This window comes from Zalophus californianus, chromosome 11 (genome assembly GCF_009762305.2).
Source record: "Zalophus californianus isolate mZalCal1 chromosome 11, mZalCal1.pri.v2, whole genome shotgun sequence".
Taxonomy (NCBI): Eukaryota; Metazoa; Chordata; class Mammalia; order Carnivora; family Otariidae; genus Zalophus; species Zalophus californianus.
Window position 1 is genome coordinate 72,879,657 of NC_045605.1, and position 24,393 is coordinate 72,904,049.

The following is a 24,393-nucleotide window of genomic DNA, read 5'->3' on the forward strand; positions in this document are numbered from 1 at the left end:
AAAAAAATTTTTTAAATGGGAAGTATACCCTTTTTCTTACCCTCCACCCACTCCTAGATTTGTCTGTCATGCCTCCTTTAGGGATTTATTGCTGCTTTACCTGTAGGTCATACAGACAGGGCTAATAAAGACAATAAACTTTATAGCACACTTCCACCAGCTAGGGTAATTCTAACAACCCAGGTGAACATGTAAGCTCTCTGACTCACTCTGCTGGCAATAATAGAGTTTTGGAAAAGACAGCAAGTGCGAGCAGCCAGGTTCCACAGGCCTCTCCTCAGCAGGCGTTCCACACAGCGTTCCACAGACAACAGAGAAAGATGTGAGACTTTCCCGTTTAGGTGCAAACAGAACAGCTCATTCTTGCAGACAGCCACATCCTGAATATCTACAAAACCCACAGGGGTGAACACAGAGAAGGTTAACCAAATACTCCTTTTCCATGTTGGTAAGGACTGAAATTATTCTAATAAATTCACTTTTTATATTGAGTTTGGCTTGCCTGAATTTCATCTCTATTATACCTGCAATTCAATGAAGAAATCATATTTTAGACAATTCTAAAAAGATCAAAAATAAAAGAGAGACAAAACCACATCTCTCTTATCTAAAATTCTATGTTTAAAATGCTACTTTCTGGGGCACCTGGGTGGCTCAGTTGGTTAAGTGTCTGCCTTCAGCTCAGGTCATGATCCCAGAGTCCCGAGATCAAGCCCGACATCAGGCTCCCTGCTCAGCAGGGAGCCTACTTCTCCCTCTGCCCTTCACCCTGCTTGTGCTCTCTCTCTCGTTCTCAAATAAATTTTTTTAAAAAATGCTACTTTCTAAACAAAACAAATGAGCAAAGGAAAAAGAGAGAAAGAGACAAACCAAGAAAGAGACTCTTAATTACAGAGAACAAACTGATGATCACCAGAGGGGAGGCTGGTGGGGGAATGGGTGAAATAGGTGATGGGGATTGAGTGCACTTGTCGTGGTGAGCACATGGTGATGTATAAAATTGCTGAATCACTATACTGTACATCTGAAACTAATATTACACTGTATGTTAACTATACTGGAATTAAAAATAGTAATAGTAAAATAAAATGCCACTTTCTGTGAAAAGAAATTGGGGCTTTAAAAGAGCACTCTACATTAGAGATGAGATGACAACATTTCTGAGAGTTACAATCTGATGCCAATGAATGGATTTTAACACAGTATGTAAATTGAGAGTTCATGAGAAAATACCTATCTTGGCAGAACATCATGAAAGAACTTAAAAGCCTAGTTTTTGATCTCACTTATAGGTGCAATCTAAAAAAGCCAAACAAGCAGAAGCAGAGTAGAATGGTGGAAACCAGGGACTAGAGGGGTGGGGGATATTGGTCAAGGGGTACACACTTGCAATTAGAAGACAAATAAGCTAGAGGTCTAATGCACAGCATCGTGATTACAGTTAATACTGTATCATATAATGCAAAGCTGCTAAGAGACTAGATCTTAAAAGTTCTCATCACAAAAGACAGTAATCATATTGCAATATATAGCTGACCCTTGAACAACCTGGGTTTGAATGGCATGGGTCCATGGATATGCAAATTTTTTTCAATTAATACGGTGTACTAAATGTATTTTCTCTTTCCTGTGATTTTCTTAATAATGTTCTCTAGCTTACTTTATTGTAAGAATACAGCAAATAATACATATAACATACAAAGGATGTTAATAGCAAGGTCAACAGCAGGCTATTAGTAGTAAAGTTTTGGGGGAGTCAAAAGTTACATGCAGGTTTTTGACTGCACAGGGGTCTATGGCCCTAAGTCCCCACGTTGTTCAAGGGTTAACTATATAACTATCAAATCAATACTTTGTATACTTTAAACTCATACACTGTATATGTCAGTTTTTAAAAAACAAACTTGTTTTCGAGGGACAACTTTAGCAACTTAATCCACAAGAAATCAGTATTAATCAGATCAATAAGTAATGGTTCCTCTTTCTTACATTTCTACAATGTAGAAAATGACCCAAAAGGATAAGATATATTCTCTGAGTTAGCAATGCTAATGATGCAAGATTTCTTTCATTTTTGCTTTAAACTAAAAAAAAAACAGATTTTCTCTGCCTCAGTCATGTAAAATGCTGTTCCCACATGGACTTTTTTTTTTTTTAAGATTTTATTCATTTTTTTATTTGACAGAGAGAGCACAAGCAGGGGGAGCCGCAGGCAGAGGGAGAGGGAGAAGCAGATTCCCCGCTGAGCGGGGAGCCCGATGCAGGGCTCGATCCCAGGACCCTGGGATCAGGACCCGAGCAGAAGGCAGACGTTGAACCGTCTGAGCCACCCAGGTGCACCCCCCCCCAAGGTCTTCTTGAACCTCAAACTATTAAGTCACAAAACGGAAGCTAAAGCAAGACTTCTAATGGGGATAAAGATTCAGGGTAAATAGAAGGAAAAAATTAACCCATTCAATCTTTAGCAGTAGTTACTAATATTTAAGAAGTGAAAATTGTATTTAAAATTATCCATGAAGGGGCACCATGGGGAGGCACAGTCGCTTAAGCAACTGACTCTTCAGCCCAGGTCTTGATCTCAGGGTTCTGAGTTCAGGCCCCATCTTGGGTTCTGTGCATGGAGCCTACTTAAAAAATAAATAAAAAATAAAATTATCCATGAAAAACTGAATAACTGAACACAAATTCACAAGCGTATGCTTGGGAAATACATTACAATGGGAAACATCTAGGACGTTAATCTTTATTTTTTTTAAGATTTTTATTTATTTGAGAGAGACAGCAAGTGAGAGAGAGAGAGTGCACGAGCAGGGTGAGGGGTAGAGGGAGAAGCAGACCCCCGCTATGCAGGGAGCCCGATGTGGGGCTCACTCCCAGGACTCTGGTATCATGACCTGAGCTGGAGGTAGATGCTTAACTGAGCCACCCAGGCGCCCCGACATTAATCTTTAAAAGAAACGCCACCTCAGTCTATTTTTCTACTTTTCACACTGCAAAAGAATTCTCCTATGATAACTGAATCTTTCACAAGCATGAGATTAAAAATTACAAGGAAGGGGACACCTGGGTGGCTCAGTCGGTTAAGCATCTGCCTTTGGCTCAGGTCATGATCCCAGCCTTCTCCCCCTGCTCATGCTTTCTCTCTCTCAAATAAGTAAATAAAATCCTTAAAAATAAAATAAAATTACATAAAGAAAAATATAATTACCTTTGACTTCACTCCAGAGAAGAACTTGAACATTGTGAGGAATGAAAATATAAATTCCTCTTTCTGTCCAAGTCAGTACACAGTGCTCACTACCAAAGAAAAGGGAAGAAGTTAAGAAAATTCTAGTTTGCATGGATACAGAAGTTTATGATCTAATTCCCTGAATTCAGACCCTCACGTCAGCTATTAAATTGAGACTGTACAAAGAAAATACAACAGTGATCCAGTTAATCAAGTCCTAACACCTCTTTCATGTCTGTAACAAGAGCCCCTTAAAAAATAGCATAATATGGTACTAAATTGGGAAAACTTTAGATACATACACTAAAAGCCTTCTAAAAAAAGAAAAGGCTGGTACTTTATCTAATGTTTGTTAAAGCACCTAAACTTCCCATCACTAGTATGAAGAGGGCACATTTAAAATGACTACGCACCTCACCACAAATCACTGCTCTGGTGAGCCGCACTTAGGGATGGTAGTATTTTGATGCCCTTAGTTGTGTGCAGGCAATAAAAGGCTGAAAACTCCTGGTCAACTATCTGCCAGGAGCTTTATCAAAGGTTCTTTCTATATTACCTAACTTTGTGGCAACTCATCAAGATAGATGTGCTTTTCCCTATTTTATAAAAACAAAAACAAAAACCCCTGAAACTCAGATAAAATAATAAACCCAAGGAAAGTCTGGCTCCAAAACGTGGACTAAAGTTTACTCTACACCTCACAGAATCTACTTCTTCCCTCATTTACCCTCACTGACCCACCCACCAACTATTACCCAGAACCCTGACTATTGCACATACTGCATTTTCATAAAGTCATAGATTTCTTAAGTGCCAAACCAAATAACCCTTCCTTATTTACTTTCTTCTTAATGCTCAAGCAGGGGCCAACCCTCCTGATTGTTCCTTCCTTCCTGAATCTCACCTCCCCGGACTCCAGGACACTGCACTTTCCTGGGCCACCTTTTCCAGTCCTCTGGTACTCTCCATCTCTGCTCCTCTCTTTCCATACTCCTTTGCTTATATTTACTCATATACTCTCTCAAGGCTGCTACTATTTCTCATATACCAATGGGTCATCTCTGCTTCTTTCCCTCAGTCAGCATCCCAGCTTATAATGCCTCACTCTAGCCACCTCCCAAGGATCACAGAAGTGTTACTCCCCTCTGAAATCCTCCAAGAGCCCACACCAACTGCTCTTCCTCCTGCACTCACCCTATTTCCTGTCAACCCTGTTCCCCATTCATATGGTACTTAGTCACGTACTGCACTGTTGCAACCCTTATTTTTTATTATTGTTAAACTTTTTGTAGAAACACCACATCTCTCCAACAAATTATAATCTCAAGAACGACACTGGGGCACCTGTGTGGCTTAGCTGGTTAAGCATTTGACTCTTGCATTTTGGCTCAGGTAGTGATCTCAGGGTCATGAGATCGACTCCTGTGTCAGTCTCCATGCCCAGCTGGGGCTCTACTTGAGCTTCTCTCTCCCTCTCCCTCTGCCCCTCCTCCCAACATGTGCACGCATGCACACACTCTCTAATAAACAAAAAAAATTAAAAAAAAAAAGAACAGGGACCATTTTTTTATTTATACCCCCAAGAGTACTAAAAATAGTACTATGTGGGTATGAAACACTAGGAGTGATATTTAAAAGGAACTAGGTCCTCACATAAATATTAAACATTTTGCCAATGTAAGACAAAGTCACTGTCCCTATGAGAAAATAATCTTTGACACAAAGATAGAAGAAACGGTCAGAATGCTAATCCAAAGGAAGAAAAACTGGAAGGCTACGTTCAGGAGCCAAAGAAGAAAAAAATAAGCCAGAGGATCCCTGAGTAGAGATAAAAGATTTTGACACTAAACTTAATACTCAGCTTGGAAAGATTCCTTAGGAAATCTTAGGAGGAGGGCTTCTGTAAGAGCTCATACTTTGTAATTTATACATCTCTCATCCCCTTGTACTTTCATTGATAATAAACAGACTAAGACACAGCCTAAGAGCACCGCTTTAAAAGTCAAGGAAAGGAGGGGCACCTGGGTGGCTCAGTCGTTAAGTGTCTGCCTTCGGCTCAGGTCATGATCCCAGGGTCCTGGGACTGAGTCCCGAGTCGGGCTCCCTGCTCAGCGGGAAGCCTGCTTCTCTCTCTCCCACTCCCCCTGCTTGTGTTCCTGCTCTCGCTCTCTCTCTCTGTGTCAAATAAATAAAAGTCAAGGAAGGGAAAGCGATACTGTCTGCCCAAAAGAAAACAAAGTATATCTGCTTCCTTTGGGACTTGTGGGTGTAAGAGTAAAGGTTACCATTGGACACAAGCATATAAGTGGGGAAAAAAAGTAAACAAAAAACCTTCCTACTCATGTTTAAAAAAAAATCTTTATTGTATTGTTTAACTGATCTGTTACTTGAGAGCTTTCTGTGTGCCTAAGACAGAGCCCATAGCAAAGGAGTTGACAATATGGTGCTGGCTTGGATATTCATGGTACAGTGAAAGAGGGGTGGTGACAGAGGAATGAACAAGATGTGACAATAGTGCCTGGGAGTAAGTGTCTAATTCTGCTGGAGGAATCAGCACAGGCTTCAAACTGGCGTTAATTATTACCTAAGCTGCGGAGTAGGCAGAGCCAGATCATTAAGAGCTTTGTATGCTATGGCAGAAACTGTAACAGGAGCTTTAAATAGCTTAACTCAAAGATATAATTCTACCAGCAAAACCAAGCCAACTGTGGCCTTGCCATTAGAAAACGTACTCTTGGGTAAAGGGCTTCCTCGCAAATCAAACCACAGTCAGCAAGTGTCTATCACGTGCCAAACACTATGCTAAGTGCTGAGAATAATGTAAGGAACAAAACAGACACAAAGCCCTTATGCAACTGTCTAAGAGTAAGACAGACATAAATGTTGTATGAATATGTAATTATAAATCATACTAAGTACCATAAAGCAAGAGTTTTTAATATGCTTTATCTAATTATGAATACTCATTTTTTCTCATTTTCAGAGTGAATTAGGAATATGTTAAATTGGGGACGCCTGGGTGGCTCAGTCGTTAAGCGTCTGCCTTCGGCTCAGGTCATGATCCCAGGGTCCTGGGATCGAGCCCCACATCGGGCTCCCTGCTCAGCGGGAAGCCTGCTTCTCCCTCTCCCACTCCCCCTGCTTGTGTTCCCTCTCTCGCTGTCAGATAAATAAATAAGATCTTAAAAAAAAAAAAGAATATGTTAAATTGTCTACAATTTAATTTTAAATACGTCAGTGTAGGCAGTGTGACATATACATACATTAGGGGCAATTAGTTAACATTTCAATAGTTGTTTTTTTTTTAATCACATTCTAAGAGCAGTTAGCCTTTGATGAAAGAACCCAATCAGACTATCCTAAAACAACCTCTAAAATAACATTCTCTGAATCTGCTTTAGAGATCTTATACATTAGTCTAAGGGATATTAGAAATAATATCCATTGATGAAATGAGTTCAAGATATGCAGATTGGCTGGAAATCATACACTGGCACTACCATACATGTAGAACAAGATGTAAGAATCGGCAAACCTAGCCTTTAGTGGCACTCTGTGCTGCCACTTAATAGTGGACTTTTGCACCTAATCCACCTGGAAGGCTAGCCAAACCCTGATGTTAGAATATGGCTGAATATGGGGCGCCTGGGTGGCTCAGTCAGTTAAGCATCTGCCTTCAGCTCAAGTCATGATCTCAAGGTCCTGGGATCGAGCCCCACATCCGGCTCTCTGCTCAGCAGGAAGTCTGCTTCTCCCTCTCACTCGCCCTCTGTGCTCTCCCCGTCTAAAAAAATGTTAGAATATGGTTAGAATATGTGCCTCAAGCAGATTTTTCATGCAAGGTACTTGTCAGAGCACCTAAAGGACACAGAGTTGAAAGCTTACCAAACTTACAAGGAAAAGTTCTACAATTAGGTTTCTGACATACATATGTGTGTGGCTGACTTCAGTCTGAGACTTGCTTTCACTGTAACCTCCCACCAGGTAGGGGAGATTATGAAAGAAACAGTACCGACAGTTCTTAGCTCTAATTATCAGAATGTCCCTGACAATTACAGATTGTCTAATTGGTTGAGGTCAATTTGAAACCAAAAAAAGCAGCATATTTCTATGATCTTTTTATTCCTCTTAGAACACTTCTTGTAACATAGGCATCTCCTATCTTTCCAAAAACAGCTTAGTACAAAAACCTTTTAAAAGCTAACTGCCGGGGGTGCGCCTGGGTAGCTCAGTCATTACGCGTCTACCTTCAGCTCAGGTCATGATCCCAGGGACCTGGAATCGAGCCCCACATCAGGCTCCCTGCTCCATGGGAAGCCTGCTTCTCCCTCTCCCACTCCCCTTGCTCGCGTTCCCTCTCTGGCTGTGTCTCTCTGTCAAATAAATAAATAAAATCTTTAAAAAACAAAAACAAAGGTAACTGCCAGGGCACCCAGGTGGCTCAGTCAGTTAAGCGACTGGTTTTGGCTCAGGTCATGATCCCTGGGTCCTGGGGATTGAGCCCCGCATCAGAGTCCCTGCTCAGCGGGGACTCTGCTTCTCCCCTGCCTCACCCCTGACTTGTGCTCTCTCTCTCACTCTCTCAAATAAATAAAATCTTAAAAAAATAAAAAAGCTAACTGCCTGTGAACAAGAAGCAAAGAGAAAAAGTGGTTTTGTTTTGTTTTGTTTTTTCCTGAAAGATCAAAAGGAGAAACTTACCTAACATGCAAGAGTCTGGGGAAAGACAAAGATTGGGAGGATCCAACTGTATAATCATAGTGAGGGTCTGATCTAGGAAGAAAACAGTCTGTTAATAATTGAATCACAACATCAAAGTATGCTGTTCCCGACATAGGAAAAGTTTTGCTGCATTTAACTCATCTGCCTTTGTTCAATCTACTTTAATCATACCAAAGATAACTGGTTAAAGACTTTTTGGTTTCTCTAAATCTTCAATAAAAATTCTACTTCACTCTTAGAAGGCACAGTAAAATCTTTAACTCATCTAGAATATTAGAGATTTCAACCCAACTCCTGCATTAAATTCCTCAAATTGTCCCTACCAGCCATATAAATCATTACCTTAGAGTAATCACAGGGAGAGGTGGTGATGAGAGGAGTTTCTTAAACTGATGGGTACTTATAACTTCCCCATCAAAGTTCACTTCCCACATCCTGGAGCCAGGGCGAGCACAATATATTAGGGGTTGCTGGCCCGAGGAACATCTTCCAGGGAAAAAACAAGCTCCGTATTCTCCATCTCTTTCCTTGCTTCCGATTCTCCAAAATTTTTCTCTAATCCCCAAAAAAGAAGAGAAAGCATGTTTACTTATAAAAAAAAAAGTCAAAAACAATGGCACTACAAAGCAGCATAGCCATAATAACCACTCCCATAATGTCCTCTCCGGAAAGAACAGCAGCTTGGAAAGGTCAAAACAGGGCTCTAGCTGTGATTTGCCATTAACTATTTCTGTAACAGGAAGCAAACCACTTCACATTAGTACTCAGTTTATTATCCACAGAATAGGGGCTCATAATTAATAAAAGGCCCCTTTCAAATCTACAAAATGAGTGCTAGCAAACCACTTCATACATCCTTAAATCCTACTGACAAATTATTTAAAAAATCCATCCCAAATTGCCTTGTAAAAGGTGAACACTCCATGGAAGCTACTAAGCTACCTCTCCAACCCTGTCTTCCAGCCATTCCCATACTACAAACACCCAGTAAATTCCTCACTCTTTTCTCCAAATGCTGAGTCCTTCTGAAACTCTGCAACTTTGAACATTCTGTTCCCTGGCAGAAGAGCTTACTTAGTACACTGCCTGGGAACATGGAAGGTGACAATGTGAAGGTGTCTCATCCTAAAACCTGCTTTCCTTATTCTTAGGACTTCATCATTCTTCCACTAAGAGACTTCTTTGATGCCCATAAGCTGAATTACATGCTTCCCAGGGCACTCACCACATTATACAGGGCAACTGTGTCTATTAGAACAATAGATTACCACCTTCTTTAATACAAAGGCCATTTCTTGCTCTTCTTTACTTTAATGCCCAGGCACAGCATCTGGCCTACAGAAAGCACTAACCAGACATTGCAGTGCTCCATATACTCAAACTCTTCTAGTAGAGAATGATCTCATATGCTCTCCGGTATGAATTTACAAGGTGACCTTAGATATAATTTAATAAATATCCCTGTACTTGTTTCATGAGTAAAATGTAACCTCAGCTTTAGTATATGAAGAACTGTAAGAACAGTACATACCCTGAGAACATGGATGTGAAGTGCCACAAAATGCATACAGAGCAATCTAAGAAGTCATGGATTTATTACTTATGTTCCTTATTTGGGAAATTATTTCTTGACTACCTTATATCCTCTATGATGCCTAACACAGTGCTAAGGGTCCAGAAGAGTACAATAAATGTTTGCTGAGTGAACAAATATAGGCAACTCATTCTTACTCGTATGCTCATTAACCTTGCTTTCTACATTTTCAAATATGTAACAGGCACAAGGCTAAGTATTTCATATACGTTATCTTAGTTAATCCTTAAAACTATCTCTACCTTTTGGATGGGGAAACCAACATTTAGCACGGCTTAAAAAGCGGTAGCGATAGAATTTGCAATCATATGGTCAGGCTCTGTCAGTCAATGTTCTCTCTCCTATACCACAGTTCTTTGTTTCTATTTTTTCTATTCCTTCCTGGGATCCACCTTGCTCATCAACAATACTAACAGAAAGTAGCCAGTGGCTGCCAGGAGAAGAAAATTCATATCTATCCCTTCAGTTAGTTACTAAGAGCCCCCTTTCCAAAAATAAAAATGCTGGGGCGCCTGGATGGCTCAGTCAGTTAAGCATCCGACTCTTGATCTCAGAGTTCAGGTCTTGATCTCAGGGTCATGAGTTTAAGCCCCACATTGGGCTCCATGCTGGGTGTATAGCCTACTTAAAAAAAAAAAAAAAAATGCTGTTTGTTGGGAGGGAATATAGGTTGAAACAAAGAATTTTAAACATAAATGTATTTTTTAAATTATTGTACTATCCATTTCCCCCCCATACTGAATTCCAGTTAACAGGAAGTGGGCATTTCTTTAACATGTTATTCTAGCAGCAGAATCTATGTTATTCTCATAACCAACTCTAGCCACATCCCTGTGAATGGGAAAATGATGATTAGCAACTCCACTGCACAGAAGGAAAAATAAACCTCTACTTATTTAGCTCTTTATTTTAAAAAGTCTATCATATATCTTTCTAAATTGGGTCCCTTGGAAAACCTGAAAATCTACAGACAAAAATAGTTAGGAACTTGGTAGAGTTAATACTTTAAAAATCTCAAGTGTGGAGTTTATGGCCAAAGGTCCAACGTCAAAGGATGTTTTGAGGAAACTGTGAGATAAGAGCAGAGGCACAGAATTGAGACAGAAAAATTCTAGTCTTGCAGGCATGCTCTATCACTTGGGATGCCTAGGCTTTCTGATCTGCAAGAATGGAAGGGTGACACGAGATGATCTCCAATTCTCTAATTCTAACTTCAGACAAGTCTAACTTGTCTGAGACAAGTCAGAACCAAGGACACCCTCCTTTCCACTAATTCCATGTAAACCGACCAGGTGCATCTCAAAGTCTTGCCTCTCTGCTGTCCAGCTAGGTTCTCTGATATCAGACACCTGCCACCTGCTATAATTGGCCTCCTTTCCACATGCCTTTCCCATCCAAGAAAATACATACATAGTATACCTTCTCCTCAACCTTCCCTCTACCATCCCTGACTCTGAATACATTCCTTCAAACCTTCTGTAATAATCTCCTGCTTTCTAGAATAGCAGCCTTCTAATTAAGATGTATATAAACTCCTGGAAATACATACAGACTTTCCGAGCCTGGAGAATTCTAAGGATATCAATTTTCAAATCCTGATATTCTATATGCACACTTTCTTAAAATGACCTGAGAACCCACTTAATTAATGTGACATTTAAGGCTGCCACTCTATAGTGCCAATTTACCAACTTGATCTTCCCCAACTCCCCTACTTATGCCAGGTTGGCAGGTTTTAAAATATGCCTAATTCTTTCTCACTTTTCCCCAAGAGGCTGTTCCTTCCTGCTAGAATGTCCCTTCCTTCCCCTCTTACTCCAAATTTAGCCTATCAAAAATCATCATCAAAATTATTGAAGCTGCCGAGTGGTTTCATGGGGATTCAATATACAATTCTTTTACGTATACTCAAAATTTTCCTTAATAAATATTCAAAAGGATGGCTGGTCCTGAAGAATATGGTAGTGGGAAGAAAGAACGAGGAGTGAAAATTTCCCTGCAGTGAGAATGGCTGAGGAACTTTAGCACAGTGATACATAATACTTATTCCAAGTTGCTTCCTATTTTGTTCTGGTGTTTCAGAGACCACTCTGTTTAGAGAAACACTCCTTTGCCATTCACTGAACCTTTGGTTCCACCCTTGAGATTTTGGTAAAATATCTGTCAGCTTCACAAAGCTCTTAATTATTCTTCACCCAATTTTACCCATTAGTAACATTCTATTAAACATACAACAAATCTAGGGCGCCTGGGTGGCTCTGTCGTTAAGCATCTGCGTTCAGCTCAGGTCATGATCCCAGGGTCCTGGGATCGAGCCCCGCATCGGGCTCCCTGCTCCGCGGGAAGCCTGCTTCTCCCTCTCTCACTCCCCCTGCTTGTGTTCCCTCTCTTGCTGTGTCTCTCTCTGTCAAATAAATAAATAAAATCATTTAAAAAAAAAATACAACGAATCTAAACAACAAATTCAATCACGGAAGACTTCCTGATTCCCCATATTGAAAGAGGCCTTTGTCGGGCCTTCCCTCAAGGTCCTTTGACCATACTTCATGGAGTTAACTGAACATCTGTCTTAGTTGCCCACTGGACTGTCTCAGTCTCCCGTCTTTCCTATTCTCTAACATCAGCTTGCACACAGCTGGTTCCTCATTAGCATCTGTATTACTGAATGGAGGAGTTTGGTCTAGATGACTTCTAAGTTTCTGAGAGTTCTAGAATTCTGCATAACCTATGACTCGTGGTTGGTCAATATACCTCTCAGTGTCACACAAGAAGGATCGAGTAAGTGAAGATATAAGTAGTCTTCCGTCCAAATAATCTAACTGCACAACACAGGAGTCAACTGTTGTTACTGTCTGAACAGGAAACATCACAAAGGCAGCAGCTGCCTAAAAGAGACAGGACAAGGAAAGAAGACTCATCTTTACATACCCGTACAATTTCCTTCTCTTTACCTTCTAGGTGAAAATAATTTTGGATAGCAAAATAAAAATTTTAAATGAGCCAAAATTTAATTTGCCTGTTAGGATATCAAAGTTTCACTCATTTAAAAAGCTGTGAAATACTTCATTACATAACTGTAGAACACAACTCTTAAGGCTCTGTTTCTGGTTATCTAATCTTAGAAGCTGGAATGACAAAGATAAAGCAAGTTTTGGAACATGTGACAGAACTTTGTCACACAGAAAACAGTACTGCTCCCTTTGGAAAAAAAAAGACAAATTAGGGCTATACTACCTGTAAGGTTCCGAATGTTTTTTGGGATCAAAAATATGTTAGGAATCTAGAGGTAAATTTGATGGGTTACCATGGCCAAATCAGAAGAATATTCTGATGTGTTAATTAAAATAAAATAATTAAGCCAATGGTAGTTAGATTTCTTCTTTCCTGCAAAGATCCTATGTGGAAATAAGCCAAGCTCCCCACTACAATTTTGGAGAAGAGGGACAGTAAGAATTTGGTCTGCTCTGCCTTAATGAGAGACAGGAGCATTCTGTTAGGATAACCTGAAACTTAACCCTTCTAAACTCCAAGAACTGTAGCAGGAAGCCTGGGACCCTGGCAGTTGAACACAATCCAGGAGGTACCTTTTAAGATTCATTTTTGGTAAGTTACATCCATTCTGAGAAAAAATATATCTAGACTCATGAGTTTCTTCTAAACAGGGACCAGGAGAATAGGAGCCTGGACAACTGATACCATTTCTATGTTTCCCATTTTGTTCACACAACTAATAAAGAGGCATCTTATCGGGGCACCTGGGTGGCTCAGTCAGTTAAGCCTCCCACTCTTGGTTTCAGCTCAGGTCGTGATCTCATGGTCCTGGGATCAAGCCCTGCATCGGGCTCTGAGCTCAGCGAGGAGTCTGAAAGATTCTCTCCCTCTGTCCCTACCCCCATTTATTCTCTCTCTCTCTCTCAAAAAAAAAAAAAAAGAGGCATCTTATCTTTTTTTTTTAAAGATTTTATTTATTTGTCAGAGACAGCGAGACCGAGAGAGAGAGAGCAAGAGCACTCGGACAAGCAGGGGGAGGGGGAGACACAGGGAGAAGCATGCTCCCCGCTGAGCATGGAGCCCGATGTGGGACTCAATCCCAGGATCCTGGGATCATGACCCGAGCTGAAGGCAGATGCTTAACCGACTGAGCCACCTCCTGCATCTTAACTTTACTAATACTCTAATATTAATGCTTAACTTGAGTGCGCCATACAGGTGAATTACAGTGTACTGTAATAGACAACGTGCAAATTATTGAAGTTAACTCACAAAAGATACCCTGCAACAATATCAAGCTAAACCGGGCTACTACATGTACTACACACAAACAAGTCTCCTCAAAATTAATAGTCTGGGCTCTAGATCAGTCTCCCAGGAAATATAATAGATATAATTGTGTCCTTCAATTGAAATTATATACGACAGTATCTTATATCTCACCCACATACACAAAGAACTGGACTGATTCCTACCTTTGTTTGTTTAGAAGTGTTAAGTTTGATGACAGAAACTTTCCCCATATGGTCACCTACAAAAACTCTAAGAATAGCTGTGTCCCAGCAGAGAGCTGTAACTTTTCGGCCTTTGTGCTCTGTAGACACATAAATTCGTTCTGGCTTCCCACGACGCTCCTGATTTAATTCCCAAACAACTACGAGACCTTGACTGAAAGAAAATGAGTCACAGAAGCAGATTTTTGGCAATGGCGAAAAAGGTGCAATTTCTTTGTATCACAGTATCAATTACATTAAATATACATGCAAACTCCTGTTCTTCAAAAAAAAAAAAAAAGAGGAAGTAGAAAGTCAAGGTACTAATTTCCTTGCTTTAGTCCACCAATCTAGTACAAGAGAACTTAGACTTTCTAAATTATCTCTGTTACCTTTCTCTTTTAAGGCCACTGAAATATTGCTGCCTCATACTGACATACTGACATTTTCCATAAACCATAGTGACTAACTATCTGTCCTGGTTTGCAGGAAACTGAGAGATTTCCTTAGGACACGAGACTTTCAGTGATAAAATTGGGGACAGTCGTAGGCAAACCAGGATGGCTGGCCACCCTAACAAACATACAACTACATTTGTCCATTTAAACTGTATTTAGAGGGTCACCTGGGTGGCTCAATCAGTTAAATGTCTTTGGACTCTTGATTTCGGCTCAGGTCATGATCTCAGGGTCATAGATGGAGCCCCTGCATGGCATTGGGCTCCATACTCAGCAGAGAGCCTGCTTGGGATTCTTTCTCTCCCTCTTCCTCTGCCCCTCCCCTTGCTGGCGTGAGGGCTCAATCTCAAAAAAATAAAATAAAATGTATTTAGGAAAGATCAGATCATTTTAAAGGAGTTTCTCACCTGGTAGCTACAGCAACATAATCATCATCATGTAAACAACAGGCAACCTGAGAAATTGCACCTTCCTGTAACACAAAAGGAAAAATATTAGGCACCTCAAAAATGTTAATTTTTTACTTTTAAATCTCAAGATTTACATTCCCCTTTTACTCCAAATGATTATTCATAATAGAGAAATTCGAATTTACAAAAAATAGTCCAAATGGTATGACAGGACTACCCTTAATCTTACCCTGTGTGAAAGAAAAAGCCTGTGCTTCCAGCCTTCCTTCTGAATGAGACTGAGTCCCCCTCCGGAACTGCCCAAAGCCAACCATTTCCGAGACACGGCTATGCTCGTGCACTAAAAACATTCAAACAGACAAGCGAGAGATCATAGTCACATAACCAAATTAACTACTGCAAACAAATATGAAGGGTCTGTGTAGCAGGCTCCTCCCCCAACCCTACTCCCCGCCCAGCTGGCCACCACATAATGGCACTCACCCTTTCATTCTAGTATAGTGAAACATACAGAACATTTTGGTTTTAAATGTTTAATTGAATCTCAAAATGACTGAATAGGCTCAACTGTACAAATGAGTAATTTTCTCTTAGCAAAATCCAGTTATCAAGACCATTCATCTTTTGCATCATTTGGCTAGGCCATTCCAATGTTGACCATAAGGATGAAAGATCAAGTAAGTCTCCAGAGGATAAAGCAATGCCTTAACCATTTACTCACTTGAATCATTTCTAGTCTACATAACTGGCACACAAACTACCCATAGCTTTTAGAACAAGTAGGACTGTGGGGGACACAGATGCAGGTCAATTCTGTCTCCCCCCACCACCCTCAGCTTTATGATTCCTTTCCTTATCCACCAGAAAAAAAACAGTGGCCATGCTGGGCCCAATAACACTCTGTGGCAAAATTTGTTGCTTGGCTGATGAACAGACGCTCCCAACCCTCTCAACCTTGCTTTCCACCACAGAAGCTGGAAAATCTAAATATTCACTTATCCAGTTTCTCTCTCCTTTTTAAAGATTTTATTTCTTTATTTGACAGAGAGAGCACAAGCAGGGGAAGCAACAGGCAGAGGGAGAGGGAGAAGCAGGCTCCCCACTGAGCAGGGAGCTTGACATGGGGCTCTGATCCCAGGACCCTGAGATCAGGACCTGAGCCAAAGGCAGATGCTTAACCAACTGAGCCACCCAGGTGCCGCATTACCCATTTTCTCTTGAAGCTAGGGGGAGCTATGTGACTAACATCCAGCTAATAATAAGCCTGCTAGGGTTTCTTAGAAAGGTTTGCCTTACTTGGTAAAAGGCAGAGTCTAAAGAAAAGAAAGCCTTTGAGAAACAATGGATAATGATACAATAATAGTAGGGGACTTGAACACCTTATTCACATCGATGAATAAATCATCCAAACAGAAAATCAACAAGAAAACAGTGGCTTTGAATGAAACGCTGCACCAGATGAGTTTAACAGGCATATTCAGAACATTCCACCCTAAAACAGCAGAATATACACTCTTTCAAGCGCACATGGAACAGTCTCCACAAATTAAAACAAAATCAAAGTCCTACCATGCACCTTTTCTGACCACAACACTATGAAACTAGAAATCAACCACAATAAAAAATTTGGAAAGAGCACAAATACATGGATATTAAATAATATGCTACTAAACAATGAATGGACCAACCAAGATATCAAAGAAGAAATAAAAAATTACATGGAAACAAATGAAAATGAAAACAATGGTCCAAAATCTTTGATGCAGCAAAAATAGTTCTAAGGGCGAAGTTGACAGCAATCTTGATTGTAATCAAGACCCCAAAAAATCTCAAACAACCTAACCTCACCCCTAAAAGAGATAGAAAAAGGAGGATAAAACCTAAACCAAGCAAAAGGAAGGAAATAATAAAGATTAGAGCAGAAAAAAAATGATATAGAAACTAAAAAAAATACAACAGATCAGTGAAACCAGGAGCTGGTTCTCTGAAAAGATCAACAAAATTGATAAACCTGTAGCCAGACTCATTAAAAAAAAAAAAAAAAAAAAACCAGAGAGAAGACCCAAATAAACAAAACCACTAATGAAAGAGAAGAAATAACCAACACCACAGAAATAAAATTAACAGTATATTATGAAAACCTATATGCCAACAAACTGGACAACTTAAAAGAAATGGGTAAGTTCCTAGAAATATAATCTCCCAAAACTGTTCCTAGAAATTTAATCTCACAAAACTAAAGCAGGAGGAAATAGAAAATTTGAACAGACCAAGTACCAGCAATGAAATTGAATTGAAGTAATCAAAAAACTCCCAACAAACAAAAGTCCAAGGCCAGATGGCTTCACAGGAGAATTCTATGAAACATTTAAAGAAGAGTTACTACTGGGGCGCCTGGATGGTTCAGTAGTTGGTTGAGCATCTGACTCTTGGTTTGTTTTCGTTGTTTTGTTTCAATTAAAGATTTTTATTTATTTATTTGTGAGAGAGAGAGAGAACACGAGAGAGTGCGCATGCATGAGCAGGGGGAGTGGCAGGCAGAGGGAGAAGCAGGCTCCCCACTGAGCAGGGAGCCTGATGAGGGACTTGATCCCAGGACCCCAGGATCATGACCTGAGTTGAAGGCAGACACTTAACCAACTGAGCCAGCCAGGTATTCCTGACTCTTGGTTTTGGCTCAGGTCATGATCTTGGGGTCGTGGGATCAAGTACTGCCCTCCAGTCGGGATCCACACTCAGTGGGGAGTCTTCCTGTGGTTCTCGCTCTCTCCCTCTTCCTCTGCCCCTCCCACCTGCATGTGCACACTGCTCACTTGCTCTCTAAAACAAAGACATAAATCCTTAAAATAAATGAATCAATAAGACTTACTACCTAATGTTCTCAAACTATTCCAAAACATACAAGAGGAAGGAAAACTTCCAAATTCATTCAATGAATGAGGCCAGTACCACCCTGATATCAAAATCAGATAAAAACACCACAAAAAAAAAAGTACAGGCCAATCTCTCTCATGAATATCAAAGCATATATCCTCAACAAAATATTAGCAAGCTGAATCCAACAATACATTAAAAAAATCATATACCCAATAAAGTGGGATTTATTCCCAGGATACAAGGATGGTTCAGTATTCACAAACAATCAACATGATATATCCCATAAATAAGGATAAAAACCATCAATAGATGCAGAAAAAACTTGACAAGGTACAAAATCCATTCATGATAAAAATCCTCTGCAAAGTAGGTCCAGAGGGAACATACTTCAACATAATAAAGACCTTCTATGAAAAATCCACAAACATCATACTCAATGGGGTAAAACGGACCTGTTCCCCTAAGGTCAGGAACAAGACAAGGATGTCCAATCTCACCACTTTTACTCAACATACTACTGGAAGTCCTAGCCACAGATAGTAGACAACATAAAGAAATAAAAGGCACTGAAATCGGTAAGGAAGAAGTAACACCCCCAATACTTGCACATAACATGATACTATATATAGAAAACCCTAAGGACTCCACCAAAAAACTACCAGATCTGATAAAGTGAATACAGTAAAGTCACAGGATACAAAATCAACGTACAGAAATCTGTTGCATTCCTATACACTATTAATAAAGCAGCAGAAAGTGAAATTAAAAAAAAAATCCCATTTACAACTGCACCAAAAACAGTATCGAAGAATAAATGTAACCAAAAGAGATGAAAATCCTGTACTCTGAAAACTATAAAACACTGGTGAAAGAAATTCAAGATGATGCAAAAAAAAAAAAAAAAAAAGGAAAGCTGTTCCATGCTCACAGGTTGGAAGAACAAATACTGTTGAAATGTCTATACTACCCAACACAATCTACAGATTTAATACAATCTGTATCAAAATACCAACAGCATTTTTCACAGAACTAGAACAAACAATCCCAAAATTTGTATGAAACTACAAAAGGGGGCACCTGGGTGGCTCAGTCGTTAAGCGTCTGCCTTCGGCTCAGGTCATGATCCCAGAGCCCTGGGATCAAGCCCCACATCAGGCTCCCTGCTTAGCGGGAAGCCTGCTTCTCCCTCTCCCAGTCCCCCTACTTGTGTTCCCTCTCTCACTTTCTCTCTCTCTGTGTCAAATAAATAAATAAAATCTTAAAAAAAAAAAAAGAAAGAAAGAAAAAACTACAAAAGGCCTTGAAGAGCCAAAGCAATCTTGAAACAGTGGAGGTATCACAAAGTAGTGATTTCATGTTATGTTACAAAGTGGTAGTAATTAAAACAGTATGGTACTGGCATGAAAATAGACACATAGATCAATGGAACAGAACAGAAAACCCAGAAATAAACCCACGAGTATAAGGTCAATTATCTTCAACAAAGGAGGAATAAATATACAATGGGAAAAAACAGTCTCTTCAGCAAATGGTGCTGGGAAAACTGGACAGCCACATGCAAAAGAATGAAACTGGACCACTTTCTAACCCCATACACAAAAATAAACTAAAAATGGATTGAAGACCTAAATGTGAGACCTGAAACCATAAAAATCCAAGAAGGGAGCATAGGCAGTTATCTCGGACATTGGCCACAGCAACATTTTTCTAGATATGTCTCCTGAGAAAAGGGAAATAAAAGCCAAAATAAACTAGTGGGACTATATCAAAATAAAAAGTTTCTAAACAATCAACAAAACTAAAAGACAACCTACTGAATAGGAGAAGATATTTACAAACAACATATCCGATAACGGGTTAGTATCCAAAATACATAAACAACTTATACAACTCAATACTCAAAAAGCCAAAACATCCAAAAAATAATCCAATTAAAAAATGGGCAGATGACATGAACAAACATTCTTCCAAAGAGGACATACAGATGGCCAACAGATACATGAAAAGATGTTCAATATCACTCATCATCAGGGAAATGCAAATCAAAACTAAAATAAGGTATCACCTCCTACCTATCAGAATGGCTAAAATCAAAAACACAAGAAACAAGTGTTGGCAAGGATGTGGAGAAAAGGAACCCTTTTGCACTGCTTGTGGGAATGAAAACTGGTGTAGCCGCTGTGGAAAACAGTATGGAGATTCCTCAAAAAATTAAAAGCAGAACTACTCTAGGACCCAGTAATTGTTCTATTGGGTATTTACACAAAAAATACAAAGAACATGGGGCGCCTGGGTGGCTCAGTCAGTTAAGCATCCACCTTAGGCTTGGGTCATGATCTCGGGGTTCTGGGATTGAGCTCCGCATCAGGCTCTCTGCTCAGCGGTGAGTCTTCTTCTTCTCCCTCTGTGCACATTCTTTCTCTCTCTCTCTCTCTCAAATAAATAAATATTTTTTTTTAAATTAAAAAAACACTAATTCAGAGGGATACACGCACCTCTACATTTACTGCCGCATTATTTCAACAGCCAAACTATGGAAGTAGCTCAAGTGTCCATCGACAAATGAATGGATAAAGAAAATGTGGTATATATCTACAACAGAATATTACTCAGCCATAGAAAAAGAATGAAATCTTGCCATTTGCACCCACATGGATGGAGCTAGAGTGTATAATGCTAAGTGAAGTCAGAGAAAGATAAAATACCGTATGATCTCACTGTGGAATTTAAGAAACAAAACAAGCAAAGGAAAAAAAAAGAGCTAGAGAAACAAACCAAGAAACAGACTCTTTTTTTTTTTTTTTTTTTTTAAGAGGGGGAGGGAGAGTCAGGGGGAAAAGGAGAGAAAGCATCCCAAGCAGGCTCCACAGCACGGAGCCCAGTGCAGAGCTGGATCCCACAACCCTGAGATCATGACCTGAGCCAAAATTGACAATTGGATGCTTAACCAACTGAGCTATTCAGGTGCTCCGAGAAACAGACAATCTTAACTCTAGAGAACAAACTGATGGTTACCAGAGGGGAGGTAGGTGGGGGAACGGGGGAAATAGGGGATGGGGATTAAAAGTACACTTATCATGGGGCACCTGGGTGGCTCAGTAGGTTAAGAGTCTGCATTCCACTCAGGTCATGATCTCAGGGTCCTGGGATTGAGCCCCAGCGGGGAGCATGCTTCTCCCTCTCTCTCCCCTGCTAGTGCTCTATCTCTCACTATCTCTCTCTCTCTCTCTCAAATAAATAAAATCTTAAAGAAAAAAAACTGCTTAAAAAAGTACACTTACCATGATTTAAAAAAAATAAAGTAGGGCACCTGCTGGCTCACTCGTTAAGCATCTGCCTTCAGGGTCCTGGGATGGAGTCCCACATCGGGCTCCCTGCTCGGCAGGAAGCCTGCTTCTCCCTCTCCCACTCCCCCTGCTTGTGTCCCCTCTCTCACTCTGTCTCTCTCTCTGTCAAATAAATAAAAACTTAAAAAATAAATAAAAATAATTTAAAAAATAAAATAAAATTTTTTAAGAATAAAAAAATAAATAATAAACCCAGGAGGGGAAAAAGAGAGCCTTTGCTTGTGGCCCCATCTTCCCTGCTTGAGATGCTAATGGAAACATCAAGACTGGAGCCAGGACACCTATCTTGCAACTGTGACTAAAAACCAATATATGGATGATGGTAGAACAGGAAAGATGGAGAGCTTGGTACCTCAGGGGTATCATTGGGCCACCACACTAAATGCAGAAACAACAGCTTCCAGCACGGTTATAAACACCCTTATTGGTTAAGCCATACTACACAGGTAGGACATCCCAATATGCACGGTTAAGAACTGAAATCAACCCTCATGATTGCTGTCGTTTTACTTTGCCTATTATGTCTTATTCTTTTGCTCAGAGGCTACAAAAGTACTTGGGGGAGAAGTATAAAAATGAAATTATTTTGGAATTGGTTATGAGATTTTGTTCTTCAGCATGTCATTCCTGAGTTTATCAGAACTCAGGGTTTGAGGGGAGCACATACTTCTTCCCACAGAACTAATAGCTTTTGCTGTGTTTCCTAAAATGGAGGGTACATCAAACTCCTTGTTTTGAATGAGCTTAGTGTAACAGCAGTGGTTCATGGTGCTTAAAATGCAACAGGGTATACTCGTTTATACTATTTTATTTTCAATCAAATAACATTATTTTCTGAGAAAAAAACAGTAAGATTATTGTGAAGGGAAAAAAATTCAACAATCAGAATCATGGTTTTCAAGGATGGGAAAGAATTCAAATGACAGCTCAAAAAGTAAATCAAGAAAGAGCTACAGGGGTGCCTGGGTGGCTCAGTTGGTTAAGCATCTGTCCTGGGCTCAGGTCATGGTCCTGGGGTCCTAGGATCGAGCCCCACATCAGGCTCCCTGCTCAGTGGGGAGGTCTGCTTCTCCCTCTCCTTCTGCCTCACCCCTAGCCTGTGCTCACGTGCACACACGCTCTCCCTCTCTCTCAAATAAATCTTTAGAAAAAGAGCTACAAACATGCTACTTGTATGTAAGGTATGTATGTAAGGTATTACCAGCACAGGGAAGAACACCCAAGATTCCATTAAACATAAAGAATTAGAGGGCAGGGAGCATATATAAAAAGCACACAAGACATACAAATATGAACATGAAACAGCTACAAGGATCAAGGAATTCACCTTAAGACGACTGGAGTCCAGCCTCAGGGCTGAAAGTAATGGATCCAGAGACTCAAACTCTGCAAGAACATGGCTGTAGGTCTCCGGTATCACTGGCACAAAAGTCATTTAGCCGGAAAGCTGAAATTACGTTGAGTGACAGGCACAGTGTTCCTGAATAAAACCTGCAAAAATATAATTTAAGAAGCTCTTCGCTCAGTTAGCATGCATTTAATGGATATTTGGAGAACAAAGAGAAACATGAGGAAGGGACAAGGATCCCTACTCTGGAGGTACTTAGCATATAAAAGGAAAGAAAGCACACAGAAGTAGTAGTATACGCAACCATCAGCTTGTACTAGATCATTGCCGGACTCTGAAATCCCAGGGAATCAAGTCGACATTCTCAAGGTCCAAAATCCTATCCCATTCTATTGATCTCACAGTTTGGATAAGCAGGATAGGTAATGTGGCATTTAAGAGGAAAACTGGTCAAGCTCTTCTTTGGTAAAATAGCAACCTCAGCTGTACTTCAAGTTGTAAATCTTCTTCTGCCTTTAAGAGTCATTAAAAGGCGACGTTCTTGGGGCACCAGGGTGGCGCAGCTGGTTAAGTGTCTGCCTTCGGCTGGGGTCATGATCCCAAGGTCCTGGGATCGAGCCCTGCATCGGGCTCCCTGCTCAGCAGAGAGCCTGCTTCTCCCTCTCCCTTTGCCGCTCTCTCTCTCTCAAATAAATAAATAAATAAAATCCTTTAAAAGTATACATTTAAAAAAAGGCAATGTTCTCTAAAGGCTTCAAACTATAAACCCGTATCAGCAAATTCAACAGTTATCAGCCAACAATTTACTGTGCTTAATATTAACAGAAAGACACTTCTGGATCTCATTCTCCAAACCATCAGGGGCTCAGTATCTGTTGAATGAATGCACCTACTAAGTGGGATGTAAAGTGCAGGGAATTAAAGCTCAAAGAAAAGAGCTTCAGTAAGAGAACTGATACGAGTGAATAGGAATAAGAATACAAGACAGCAAATGCTAAATACCCAATGAAGACTTTGTAAACTAACACCAGAGTTTATCTGTTCAGCAACTCTCAAGTGTACATTTTTGTCAAATTGCACCAACTTCCAAAAAGAAATAAAGTTCAAGAAAATTCTTACCCATTAATTTTAACTTTTCTCTGTCATTTGTAACATGCCAAATTAAGAAAAGCAAACACTACAGAAAAATTTGGAAACCACCATTTCTACTTGTTTTTAAATTATTTATACTTTATTTTTGGACCTACATGTATTTACTCATTCATATACTCATCAAATATGTACATAGTGTCACCAGCTAGACCCTAAGACATAACCTTTACTTCTCACCCGCCTGTTGCCACTGACCTTTGTCCCACATTTTTCCTTAAGTTCTTTCCAGCTTATCTCTTCACTCAGGCAAAAGACCCGAGGGGCCTAACATCCCGTGATGGAAACTGAAACTACCCCTCAAGCAGTAACCCTTGCCCGGACGGGGGCTCCGTCAGCTCAGGCAGCCCAGACCCTCTGGGCCCAACCCTGACTCACGCCTGCGCAGATGGACCGCGGAGTGACCGACGGTTACCTTTACCTCAATAGAACACTAAAATCTCCACCCAAGACGGAGCACGAGCCTGCTTTACATGACATACAATGTACGTATGAGCATGTTTCCGTAAGGACCTTACGTCCGCCCTCGACACAGGACGACAAGGCTCCCCTATCTAAATACTCATCCTAGCCCTCAGTAAAAGAAACCCACTCACCCTTGCTCAGTGAGTCACAGCTTTGGAAATTATTCCCCATGATCTCCTTATTTGCTGCAAATCAAGTTTCCTTTGTGCAACAACTCACCTGGTGTAGTTTCTACCTACCTCAATGTTTGTTAGGTTACAATAGCACCGACTTGTGCACTGTTCTAGGTCCAGGAGATAAAACAGGACAA

The 24,393-nt window shown here is 40.3% G+C and overlaps 1 protein-coding gene across 4 annotated transcripts in view; it reads right to left on the reverse strand.

Moving 5' to 3' along the window:
- HPS5 (HPS5 biogenesis of lysosomal organelles complex 2 subunit 2) overlaps positions 1–24,393 on the reverse strand; it is a 49,430-nt gene that overhangs the window by 20,818 nt on the left and 4,219 nt on the right. For 3 of the 4 annotated variants that reach the window (XM_027578576.2, XM_027578573.2, XM_027578574.2), the window contains 9 exons: positions 22,449–22,612; positions 15,127–15,237; positions 14,895–14,959; positions 14,012–14,204; positions 12,297–12,430; positions 8,294–8,506; positions 7,931–8,002; positions 3,209–3,297; positions 210–388 (listed from right to left, as the gene is read on the reverse strand). In XM_027578576.2, coding sequence (XP_027434377.1) covers positions 210–388; positions 3,209–3,297; positions 7,931–8,002; positions 8,294–8,506; positions 12,297–12,430; positions 14,012–14,204; positions 14,895–14,959; positions 15,127–15,237; positions 22,449–22,556 — 1,164 coding nt within the window. In that variant the 5' untranslated portion in view covers positions 22,557–22,612. Of the gene's footprint in view, positions 1–209; positions 389–3,208; positions 3,298–7,930; positions 8,003–8,293; positions 8,507–12,296; positions 12,431–14,011; positions 14,205–14,894; positions 14,960–15,126; positions 15,238–22,448; positions 22,638–24,393 lie in introns of all 4 variants that reach the window. The other variant, XM_027578575.2, reaches the window with a different exon arrangement.